This window comes from Gigantopelta aegis, chromosome 15 (genome assembly GCF_016097555.1).
Source record: "Gigantopelta aegis isolate Gae_Host chromosome 15, Gae_host_genome, whole genome shotgun sequence".
Lineage (NCBI taxonomy): Eukaryota > Metazoa > Mollusca > Gastropoda > Neomphalida > Peltospiridae > Gigantopelta > Gigantopelta aegis.
This window is the reverse complement of record NC_054713.1, coordinates 4,431,022-4,444,563: the sequence shown is the minus strand read 5'-3', so window position 1 is coordinate 4,444,563 and position 13,542 is coordinate 4,431,022. Positions and strand designations below refer to the sequence as shown.

General features: G+C 40.0%; 1 protein-coding gene across 1 annotated transcript in view; it reads right to left on the bottom strand.

Annotated features, from left to right (window-relative positions):
- Positions 1–11,734: 11,734 nt before the first annotated feature.
- The window catches only part of LOC121389623, a 47,372-nt gene continuing 45,564 nt past the window's right edge, over positions 11,735–13,542 (bottom strand). The window contains exon 18 of the mRNA XM_041521263.1: positions 11,735–12,884. Within this exon, the coding sequence (XP_041377197.1) occupies positions 12,746–12,884 (139 nt within the window). The 3' untranslated portion in view covers positions 11,735–12,745. The remainder of the gene's footprint in view (positions 12,885–13,542) is intronic.

The window sequence follows — 13,542 nt, the reverse complement described above, 5'->3', positions numbered from 1 at the left end:
GGAGCTGTCACTCGGAACGTCATCAACGAAAATACCTCCTCTTAGCTTGTGATTTTAATTCATTTAATGTTTTTTTTTTTTGTAAGCTTCAAAATTAGAAAATATTAATGTTCGATCTATAGTGTATTATCCTATACGGTAATATCTTAAGTGGTTCTCCGTAATCTATTAGTTAGGGGAGCAATTAATCACCTCTCTCTCTCTCTCTCTCTCTCTCTCTCTCTCTCTCTCTCTCTCTCTTCCCACCCCCCTTTCTCTTTCTTTCTCTCTCTCCCATTCTCTCCCTCTGTCTCTCTTACACGCACTCGCACACTTTGTCTGTCTGTCTTCTCTTTCTCTCTCTCTCTCTCTCTTCCACCCCCTTTCTCTTTCTTTTTCTCTCTCCCATTCTCTCCCTCTGTCTGTCTCTCTTACACGCACTCGCACACTTTGTCTCTCTCTCTCTCTCTCTCTCTCTCTCTCTCTCTCTCTCTCTCTCGCTTCTCAATCTACCTACCTACATATCTGAGTCCTGAGCGATGTCCTGAGTTTTAGTTATTTTGTGAAATTAAACTTTAAAAACCCCCACCTAAATACATCAGTTTTTCTTATCTTTATTATTATTTTTTTTTTTTTAAAGGATAAAGATTACATCTTCAAAACATCAGTTCATGAGATCGAGCGCTCGCGAACAATTTGACTGGTACCATCGTCTTCTATCATATCACATTTACTTAATGTATGCAAAAACCAGTCTAGCGAGCAACCACGATCGCTCGCTTTCCTGAGCATGCCTCGGTTATTCATTGACTGGTTTGTGCAGAGTTGATCAATGACATCCCCCCCCCCCCCCCCCAAAAAAAAAAAAAAAAAAAAAAAAAAAAAACAAACATCCAGCACCTCAAGACATTGTTCGTGGACTTTTTCATCCATAATATGTACGCATTGAATTCGTTAGCTCGGGTGTCCTACAGCGTTATTCTATTATATTCTCACATATAACAAAATAACGCTAGAGGACACACGAACTAAGAATTCGTCAACGAAAAACGTGAAACGAAGCTTCTCTTGTAGTTTACCGATGTTGCCAACTATTGTCCATCCCATCCTCCAACAAAAATCGTTTGGTTTTCTTTGTTTCTTCTTTTTTTTCTCCTTTTTTTTTGGGGGGGGGGAATAATTTCGGTTTTGTTTGACGTAATAAGAAAAGTAAGTGTTTTGGAGATAATAAAATAATTACTATTTGTATGTCTTATTGCCAACTGACGCAGACGAAAGAAATGTTTGTACTACTTTTTGGATAAATGGATAAATTCCAATGGACATGGATAAATTCCAATTTTGGCAGAGTTATGGCCCCTGAATAAATTCCTATGGAATTGAATGAATGAATGTTTAACGACACCCCAGCACGAAAAATACATCGGCTATTGGGTGTCAAACTATGGTAATACAAACAAATAAAGTGATGATCAACATCAATATAAGAATTCAAGATTTAAATAAAAACAGTGTAAAAAAACTGCAAAAATACAAATGTAACGGATAGATACTGACTTTTACTCAAAATTTCAATTTTGTGCTGTATTGGCCATTCTCAAAGAGAATGTTACACCCCTGCACCACGGTTACAGCACGCGCAGGGGAAATACCCATGGAAGTCAAACATCTGTATTTCTGCATGATAAAAAGCTAAACACAAAATTCCAGGGGCCTAATTCACTAAACTATCGCAACTTTGCGATCTCGCAGTGCAATGCTAAAATACTTGCAAAGAGGATGCTTTGTTGTCTAGCAGAGCCTAAGAGACCTTTGTGAATTAGGCCCTATCTCACTATCTTGAGGCATTGCGAAACAAAACGTCTGGAAAACTATATGTGGGTGAGATGGACAGACGGACAAGACCGAAAAGAAACCTATACTTCCCACCGGTTGAAACGGTAAAACGATTTCGATACACCCTACCTGTACGGATACCTCGCCTAATGCGCGGTCGATCTGTTGGGCTATTTCTCGTTCCAACCAGTGCACCACGACTGGTATATCAAAGGCCGTGGTACGTGTTAACCTGTGTTGGATGGTGCATATAAAAGATCCCTTGCTACTAATTTTTAAAATGTAGCAGGTTTCCTCTCTAAGACCACGTCAAAATTACCAAATGTTTGAAATCCAATAGCCGATGATTAATAAAACAATGTGCTCTAGTGGTGTCGTTAAAAAAAACCTTGAGCCTCCCTCAATAATTCTGAATCAAAAATATTATTGGTAGTAAATCTTAAGGCAGAGATGAATTTTACTTATAGAATGCAGGAAATAGCATTTCAGGAAATCTACTTTTTAAAAATTTTCGGGGGGGGACATACCCCCGACCACCTAGACATTTTGCTTGCGACCTCGATATCAGTTAGCCCCCCCCCCCCCCTTCCCCATCAATGTCTACTTGCTTCCGCAGTATCTGAACTTTTATTTGTAACTACAATACATTATAAAGCTAAGTAGAAAATTTCATTTCAATATCTTGAGGCATGGCGAAAAAAAAGTCCGGTATAAGCTATATATGGGACAGACGAATATAAGGACAGGAAAAAAAAATCTATAGTCCCCACAAGGTGGACCGGTTAGGGACTGATAATTCATATTACAATACGCCCTGTCTGTCAGGTTCGTTGTCGGTCGGAAACTCCGATGTTAGATTCGATTTGTTTCCATAACTGTGTTCATAGATGCATTATTAAATAACCTTTAGTACACTGAAGTGATCCGAATATTTCATGTTTTAAATAAACTTATTTATTTAATGTATTTTTTTTATAGTGATAGAAGTGTTCCTTCAAATCAGTTGACGCTGCTAAAAATAATATATTATGATACGGGGAACCTATATCGCGATACAAAACTTTTAAAAATACCCCTTTTTAATAGCAACGACGAGGACATTTTGTGGATATTAACACCGCGTAATTTACGAATGTAAATGAATGAACAACAGAAATCTCAAGTTGGTGATGTAGTTTCTTGTATTGTACTTTCCAAACATGAAACGTGATTAATAAATTACCAACATGGTGATACAAATAATATGCAAGTCAGAGCTCTTGGGTGAATGACACACAGGTCTCCCGATATAGTTGACATTGCTTATGTTACAAAACTGTCTTTCGGATCTTCCAGTAGAGTTTGTGCGTTGTGAGAGAACTTCAAAGTGTGTGAACAGTATCTGTTCTCCCTGAGTCTGTCTTTCATGGGTAAATTATCCTTATTTATAAGATGCATACTAAACACGTATCTATGTAATATACAGTTGTCAAGGTGTACTCGTTCAGACGCCTGCAATACCCGTGGCAACAATTAAATTGCAATGTATTATGTTGCTCGTTACATATTTAATTAGTGCTTGACACTAATTGGTTTGATTGGCATGTCTCTCAGTGGATACCATGGCAGACGTCAGATTACCAATTAACTAATTCTAATTAATGCAAATGTAAAAATAAAGATATAATCCGTATTGTTATAAAGTTGAAGTTTAGCACTATGACAATATAGACGCCTTAAATGCTGAAAGTGGGAATTATAATTTCATTCTTTGGGAATATTCTAAAGTACGTACATTTTATCAGGGTTTTTTTTTTTTTTTTTTTACACGAACATGCATGCATCATAAATATCGCGATACAGCTATCGTAAATCGATATATCGACGATGTCGTCGTTATCTCGATACGATTATACAGAATCGTTGCAGCTATAGTCCCCGTCCAGTCTGTCTCTAACGCGGCCACTGGCGAGTTCAGAAATTGTGCCCAGGATGGACATGCTTAATTCACGATAGTGTGTTGGGAATCGTTTGAAATTTCATCATCGATCATTGATTATAATCGGTTGATACCAACCGATCAACTTTTGATTATGCAATCGGTTAGAATTATATTAACATAAGACTTAAACCGTATTTGCGTTCCTGTATCCTTTCAAGGTTGGGGAAAATTTAACATGAGAAAGATTTGCAATATTTGGCGTGTTCACCAGGATTTAGATCCTACATTTATTTCATTTCAACTTATTTTCGTGCTTATATCCAATTAAGGTTCAAACACACTGTCCTGGGCACACGCCTCAGCCATTTGGGATGTCTGTCCAGGACAGTGGGTTAGTTGGTTAGTGGTTAGTGAGAGAGAAGAGGGTGTAGTGGCCTTACACCTACCCACTGAGCCCTTAAGAACTCGCCCTGGATTGGATCCGGTACCGGCCTGCGAACCCTGTACCTACCAGCCTGTAGTCCGATGGCTTAACCACGACGTCACCGAGGCCGGTTAGATCCTACAAATGGCTAATTTTACCTAAATAACTATTTAATCTATTTTTTTTCTCTTTATGTACACATGAAAGCAAACCTCAAACCCAGCATATTTCATAAATTCCATCATCTGAACTGGAGGAATAATTACAGTTACCATTTCTCCACACAATCGATTACAGACTTTCACATCGGTAGAGCCAAAACGGTCAGTTATCGATTATACTCGATCATTGGAACATCACTAAACCACGAGCGGATACCACTGGGCGTGGTCTGTAAGTTAGCAATACGGTACTGTACCATCCGTTGAAGGTTCTTGTACGTGAATAGTGGCCAGTACGTCTCCGTCAGATGGGAGATTAAAGTACTGATATTGTATCTCCGTTTCCGAGATCATGTCATTTGCTCCGTATGCTGGAAGGAAGAAGATAGTTAATGTTTTATTTAACGAAGCACTCAACACATTTTATTTTACGGTTATATGGCGTCGGGCATATGGTTAAGGACCACACAGATATTGAGAGAGGAAACTCGCTGTCGCCACTTCATAGGCTACTCTTTTCGATTAGCTGCAAGGGATCTTTTATATGCGCCACCCCATAGACAGGATAACTGTCTGGAGCGAGAAATAGCCCAATTGGACCACCGACGCCGTATGCTGGCACATCAAGGAAACTACTTAAGATGGAATATGTTGTTGGCGGTCTGCTGTTGGTGCTGATGTTCTGTACATACGGATGTTTGTCCTTTCGTGTTAAAAACAAAAGCAGGAGAGAAAAAAGGTAATGTGTTACACGACACCAGTAGAGCACATTGATTAAGTAACTATCGGCTATTGGATGTCAAACATTTGGTAATTCCGACACGACTAGCATAGCCCCCCCCCCCCCCAAAAAAAAAAAAAAAATAATAATAATAATAATAATAATAAAACGACTGACAATTTCACCATTGTATCGGTCATTTTGAATGTTGTTCAATATGGCAGCCATCTTGGATTCTGAAACTTATTTGTGGAATTAGCCATTCTTTAATTAATTTAAATTGACACATAATTTAAGTATATAAGTAAGTTTTCATGCTAGCACTCACCCTAAACATGTTTTGGAGTGGCCGGGAATCATGTTGAGGTTTTTTTGTTGTTGTTTTTTTAAATCAAATATCGGTGGGCACCGTCGGATTCCGTGGTAAAAGTTCAATTAGAATCAACTTCAAACATAAACGTTTCTAAAGAGCCTAAATCTGAGACCGATAGGGGCGGAACGTAGCCCAGTGGTAGAGCACGCGGTCGGTGTGGGATCGATCCCCGTCGGTTGGTCCATTGGGCTATTTCTCGTTCCAGCCAGTGGATCACGACTGATATATAAAAGGCCGTGGTATGTACTATTCTGTCTGTGGGGTGGTGCATATAAAAGATCCCTTGTTGCTAATCGAAAAGTGTAGCCCGTAAAATGGCGACAGCGGGTTTCCTCTCTCAATATCTGTGTGGTTCTTAACCATATGTCTGACGCCATATAACTGTAAATAATATGTGTCGAGTGCCTCGTTAAATAAAACATTTTTTTCTTTCTGAGACCGATATTTCGGATTACGAGAGTAAAATTCAGTAAACCCCTATCATGTTAAAAAAAACAACCCACACCTTGTTTAATTGTAATGCCAGGATAATAATACTGGTGTGACAGGAAAGCTACGATAGTGTAGACTATGAGGAACTAGCAAGCGGTTGACAGACATGCGATGCCAGGATAATGATACTGGTGTGACAGGAAAACTACGATAGTGTAGACTATGAGGAACTAGCAAGCGGTTGACAGACATGCGATGCCAGGATAATGATACTGGTGTGACAGGAAAACTACGATAGTGTAGACTATGAGGAACTAGCAAGCGGTTGACAGACATGCGATGCCAGGATAATGATACTGGTGTGACAGGAAAACTACGATAGTATAGACTATGAGGAACTATCAAGCGGTTGACAGACATGCGATGCCAGGATAATGATACTGGTGTGTGACAGTGGAGGAAAACATGCGATGCCAGGATAATGATACTGGTGTGACAGGAAAACTACGATAGTATAGACTATGAGGAACTAGCAAGCGGTTGACAGACATGCGATGTGCTCTTGTGGAAAATTCAATATAGAAAGTTTTCGAAGACACAAGGGAAAATGCTCACCTAATGATGACTTAGTCATAGATTTTTAGGGGATATCCTACACTAAAGACACGCCATGTAGTCCAGTAGATCGAAAGCTTTGACGTGATATGTAATGCATGCCACTGCGGCATGTGTGAGTGTTTTGGTGGACACAACTTAGAGGGTATGACGTCACAGCAAAAATTTTAAATTTCCAGGATACCCTCCAGCACTAGTAACAAATAGTGAATGGAATGGTTTATTTAACGACTCTCTCAACACATTTTATTTACGGTTATATGGTTAATGACCACACAGCTATTGAGAGAGACGACCCGCTTTCGCCACTTCATAGGCTACTCTTTTTCGATTAGCAGCACTGGCTGGAACGAGAAATAGCCCAATGGGCTCACCGACGGGAATCGATCGTAGATCGATCGCGCATCAGGCGAGCTCTGTACCACTGAGCTACATCCCGCCCTGGTAACAAATAAGTAGTGTTACCAGTTACTCTAAAACATCATGTAGTATAGCGGGGTGGTGGGGCCTATGGCCTTTTGTTTGAGAGTCGGGATGTGAACAGTGCCCACCTGTCTTAAGGCTGATGTGTTAACGATTAAGCCATCGACGTCAGAAGAAATGTTTTATTTAACGACGCACTCAACACATTTTATATACGGTTATATGGCGTCAGACATTTGGTTAAGGACCACACAGATATTGAGAGAGGAAACCCGCTGTCGCCACTTCATGAGCTATTCTTTTCGATTAGCAGCAAGGGATCTTTTATATGCACCATCCCATAGATAGGATGGCACATACCACGGCCTTTGATATACCAGTGGTGATGCACTGGCTGGAACGAGAAATAGCCAATCTAATTAAAATTAGCACCACTATTACATGTGGATCTAACACCAGCCAGTTGGAGCTCATGTCCACCAATCAAAACCTTACTTGCAGAATCCTGCCAGTGATTTAAAAATAATTTGAAAACATTCCGAATTATCCTTTTATTCATTCCTTTGTTCGTTCGTTCATTCATTTAAGAATCATTTCTTATCTTATGTGAAAACAAATGGCGCAAATGAGAATGACTATAATCAGAACTGCAGCCACGACGCCGCTTGCATCAGCTGCAACAACAACAACGATACTAAATACCCTCCCTGGGGCCAGTTTCACAAAACATCGTTGGGCCGAATTTACAAACACTGTTTATATCTTACTCGCGTGTGACTACGTATATTTACAAACACTGTTTATGTCTTACCCGCGTGTGACTACGTATATTTACAAACACTGTTTATGTCTTACTCGCGTGTGACTACGTATATTTACAAACACTGTTTATGTCTTACTCGCGTGTGACTACGTATATTTACAAACACTGTTTATGTCTTACTCGCGTGTGACTACGTACATTTACAAACACTGTTTATGTATTACTCGCGTGTGACTACGTACATTTACAAACACTGTTTATGTCTTACTCGCGTGTGACTACGTATATTTACAAACACTGTTTATATCTTACTCGCGTGTGACTACGTATATTTACAAACACTGTTTATGTCTTACTCGCGTGTGACTACGTGTATTTACATAGCGAATAATACATGAGTTTGATACATTTTTAAACAACGAGTTGTGAGATAAATGGTATCTTACGGACACGAATGTATTATTCTATTTCTTACATATCCTCAAAAACCAGGTTTTAAGCAAATTTTAACATTTTTTTAGACTAAAAGTTATTTACATCCGTTGTACTTGTAGCTAACTTACGCGTCACAGACCCATGATTGTCAGGTTAACTATACGTCACAATGTAATCGATTTCCATTGTGTAGTTTTTCATTGGATGTATGGCATTGGTGACCTGGTCATCACCTAGGAGCAGCCAGTTGTAGGCCTATGTCTTGAAATTGTTAACACACGTACATGTGTAAACAACCATGTGTTATAGTTTTTCCATTAACGGTATGTGATTTTTTTTTAATATACACGTTCCCGCAGACAGGGCAGCATATACCAGTCGTGGGGCACCAACTGGGAACGGGAAAACCAAAATGTGTCTGCCGAGGTAGTTGGATCCTACACTCCATGCACGTGAGGCGAGCGCTCTACTGACTGAGTTAAATCCCACCCAAATCGAAAGGTAGACGTTTAAAACGGTTATTAGGTGGTTAAAGGCGACGACATACGATACGAGTGTTTAGTACGAGAATAGCCGATTGTGAAAATGAGGGGCGGAATCTAGCTCAGTGGGTAGTTAAAATATGTTTTGTTTAACGACATCATTAGATCACATTGATTTATTAATCATCGGCTATTGAATGCCAAACATTTGGTAATTCTGACATACAGTCTTAAAGTTTTAAAAAAGTTTGTTTTGTTTAACGACACCACTAGAGCACATTGATTAATTAATCATCGGTTATTGGGTGTCAAACATTTGGTGATTTTGACATATAGTCTTAGAGGAAGGAAGGAAATGTTTTAATTAACGATGCACTCAACACATTTTATTTACGGTTGTATGACGTCAGACATATGGTTAAGAACCACACAGATATTGAGAGGAAACCCGCTGTCGCCACTTCATGGGCTATTCTTTTCGATTAGCAGCAAGGGATCTTTTATATGCACCATCCCACAGACAGGGTAGTACATACCACGGCCTTTGATATACCAGTCGTGGTGCACTGGCTGTAACGAGAAATAGCCCAATGGGCCCACCGACGGGGATCGAGCGAGCGTCTTACCACTGGACTACGTCCCGCCCCTATGTAATCTTAGAGAGTAAAACCCGCTACGTTTTTCCATTAGTAGCAAGGGATCTTTTCTATGCACTATCCCACAGACAGGATAGCATGTACCACGAAACCAAAAATAGGTTAGCTCCCTTTTCTCTATAGAACTCTTCAACACGAGCTCCATTTCCGGGGGCTATCATTTGAGTTGAAAAAAATAAAATGGCGGATAACAACGGGAGTATCGAAGCTTGTGACGATTTAAGTGCCTTTACTATTATCCAGTTCGAAAAATAGCCCAGTGGGCCCACTGTCGGGGATTGATCCTAGACCGACCGCCCATAAGGCGAGGGCTTTACCATTGAGCTACGTCTCGCCCCCAATGTTTTCGTGGAAAGATTGTCTTCTATATAATGCGAACTTCTGTACTGACTCTCGAGCGATGAGGTTGTGTTCCGAGAACGTGGTGATTTCTCCCCACCCACCTTAGGGGCTGTGCTACGTACGCTTGGGCTTTTGTCTAAGTATCGCGTCGAGCACAATGGTGACTCCGCGACCATCACGCTAATATACGGCGTGGATAGAAAGCGTCGATCACCCAGCAGAAGACGGAGGCGGCGACCTAAGACTACGCGGGGGGGGGGGGGGGGGGGGGGGGGGGCTAACTTGGCGGCTCAACCGCCAGGGGCGGCCCCACCAGTTCCGGAGAGGAGGACGAGACCGACAGGGGCGCTGCAGGGTGATCCAAACCCGGGGGCGGTTCATTCTGCGCGGCCGCCCCCACCCACTCGACCGAAGCATTCGCCAGGAGCGGCCCAGGGGGGACCAAAGCTGTCAGCTCCACTGACAGTAGCGGCCCTTCCTGTAGACGTACCAGCTCAAATGGATACGGGACACGTGGTCATTACTGACCCCCCGGCAAGTCCACCAGCACCTCCGGCAGTTGTTGCTGTTTCAGCGTCGGTCCATCGAGAGCCCAAGAGGAGGAAGATGTCGACGGCCATCATACCGATAACATCCGACCAACCCCATTGGATTCTCGTCTGCGACAAACTTCCAGAAAAGTATCGAGGAGCAGTTATCGGGGATTTCTCTGACAGCAAGCACCTCAAGGGACCGTGGATAGAAGATCAATGGCGCCAACTTCCAACAGGACAGGGGAAGTACCAGCTACAGACAGCCATCCACTCAAGCCAACTTTACATAACAGCACAGCGGGACGGACTGTACAGGCAGGGACTCCTGATGCCATCGATGTCCAACGCGACCATTCATCGCATCCTAAAGATGGTACTGTGGGACATCTATCCAGGAGCCATCGACAGAAACATCCAGCTGTTAGCTGAAGGACTCCCCAACATCAGGCCTGAACAGTCCATCACCTCGCCATGAGTCCTGCTGCGCCAACCTTAACTAGGACAGGTAACCTCCTTTTTTGGGCTTAGTTGGACTTTAAAATTTTCGGTCGAGTTCAAAATTCTTATGTTTAGTTTTTTTTTTATAAATAGTCCAACACACTTCATTTTGGCGCCCGTTCAATTGCTCAAATCACCTTAAAACCTTTTAGACCGAGCAGTCAAACTTACGTTTGGGTTTAAATTCTTAGTCCGGACATGATTGGGATGCAGTTATTCTCTGTAGACGTAGGTTTTTAACAGGTAGACACAAGGAATCGAACTTCAGCCAATGACAACACGGCTATTACTTGGTGTCTATTTGTCGGTCCGCGCAGTCGCTGGACCTTACTAAATGGCTTTATTCCAAATTCCGTCCACCTCAAACTGACCCCCTCCCTCCTCCTATCCTGGACTCAGTCAATGGCGAAGTCAGAGATTAAGCCCAAGACAGGCGTGCGTGAAACCTTTGTGGTATATGTGCACATAAATCCCTTATAACTAACTATATAATGCATGCGTTGTGTCCTTTTTAAACGCTGTGCAAACCCTCCCTGAAACGACCCTGCATCTGCATCTACATTATACATGTAAGATAATGTGAATAAAAAACACCACACAAAAAATAATTCAAAAACATAAACCCACGTTAGTTGAAAGACTTTTATTCAACAGAGAACATTTCACAAATTTCACAAATTTCTTTCTTGGTAAAAAAAAGTGTTTGATATATGGACAGTATAAAAATAGTTTGTATATATACATGTATACAGTAATCGAGATCACGTTTATTATTACTACCTTGCGAACAGTCGAAGCTTAATTTCATTAAATTGATTGTGCGCGGTATCAAAGATGATAGCAAATGATTCACAATCAGTTTATTATCGTCAAGTTTATAACACTGCATTGCTGAATTATCATCCATACAATGTCTAAAGGTTGCACTCCGTTATTCACGTTTGCATATATTGTAATGTAATTGATATATATATAGGAAATTTTTATGCACGTTTGCCTGCCTTACGGCAACATATCCTGAAAAGGACAACCCCTGTTGTCCAGGGCCCAGTTTCACAAAACATCGTAAGCACGTAAAGATAAATTCTACGACTAAACCACAATTTTTATTACTATTATAGTACAACAAATATAGTTAAAAAGTACACGTATTTCATTTTCTTTTGTCCTTCACGTGCTCCATCTTCTGTAATGATGTAAATTTCTTCGTGAAATAGATGTCAAACACGTGTAAATGAATGCCTGCTATAATTGCTAGTCGCAGACGTCAACTTACGATGTTTTTGTGAAATAGGTCCCATCTCTTTCTCCCAGGATTTCATTTTAAACAAATACACTTATTAAACCTGGCCGGAGTACAACCATTTTACACTACAAGCACTATATTTGCATGAGCTGGAATTTCTACAAGTAAGTCTTCACTGTTAACAAGTTATACATGTTTTCAAACTACATAGACTACTCTTCCCTGTCGACTGCAGTCTAATAGTAAAACAATCACAATCAAACAGAAGATTAGTTCTGCGGATATATTTCTGGATTTTGGAAACCAAATGGGAACATAACTCTAATCAATGGAAGTAACAGATTAATCAATATCATCATAGTTATCCACCCTTAAGCCACCACACAGTCTAACGTTTTGGTTATACAAGTGACCCTTTATAACAGACATATTATTATTTTCATTTAATAATACAATTATCGAAATACTTCGTGAAGTCAAAGATTCCGGGAAAACGTTTCAGTACTTTATATTAATTTTTAAAGATCCGTAAATGTTTTTTTGTTTGTTTTAATTATTAAAATCATTTGTTGTTAATACATGAAAATAGAGAGAGGGACTTAGCAATCAAAGTAATAATCAACTTAATATTGTTGTTTGTAACTAGTAAAAATATGAGACGTTTGTAAAAATAACCCATCCAAAACCTCCATAAAAAAACAACTACAAAAAACAAACAAAACAAACGTATACAACTGGGTTTTAGACACACACACCATCCACCTCCATCCCCCCGAATTTTTTTTTATTATTATATACGAGTATTTGATTATCGTCACTGGTGGAAGTTTTGTTGGGCGCCTCACTTTTTGTTTTGTTTAATTCATTTATTTCATTTATTTTATTGTTTTCATCACCTGAGACATTCATAAGAACACATGACGAAACATGATACACAAGAAGAGTAAAACGGAGCCCGAGTGTGTTGTCGCGCTGTCTATAGCACTCTGGATACCAGATACGTGAACTGTAACAGCTCGGCTTCGTCGTTTGTTGTCAGGTGATCTAAAACAAACACAAAACACAGCACACAATGAATTAATGTTTAACAACACCTCAGCTTGTGAAAAATCACCGGAAACGTCAAAACTAAAACAAAATCACCGGGCAGTTGAAAAAAAAAATTCACCGGATAGTTAAAAAATAAACAAATCACAGGACACTTTTCACATAAACAAAATCACTGAATGCTTTTTAAAAACCACCGTACAGTTCCGAAACTAAATAAAATTACAGGACACTCCCAAATATAAACAAAATCACAGGACACTTCCAAAAAATAAACAAAATTGCAGAACACTTCCAAACATAAACAAAATCACAGGATACTCCCAAAAATAAACAAAATTACAGGACACTTCCAAAAAAAACCCCCAAAATCACAGGACACCTCCAAAATAAAATCACAGAACACCTCCATATTAAACAAAATCACAGGACACTTCCAAATTAAACAAAATCACAGGACACTTCCAAAAATAAACAAAATCACAGGACACCTCCAAAATAAACGAAACCAAAGGACAGTTCCGATATAAACAATATCACTGAATACTTTTTTTTAAATCACTGAACACTTCCTAAACTAAACAGAATCTCCAGAATCTTTAAACAAATTAATAATCACAGGGCACTTCCAAATTAAAAAAAATCACAAGACACT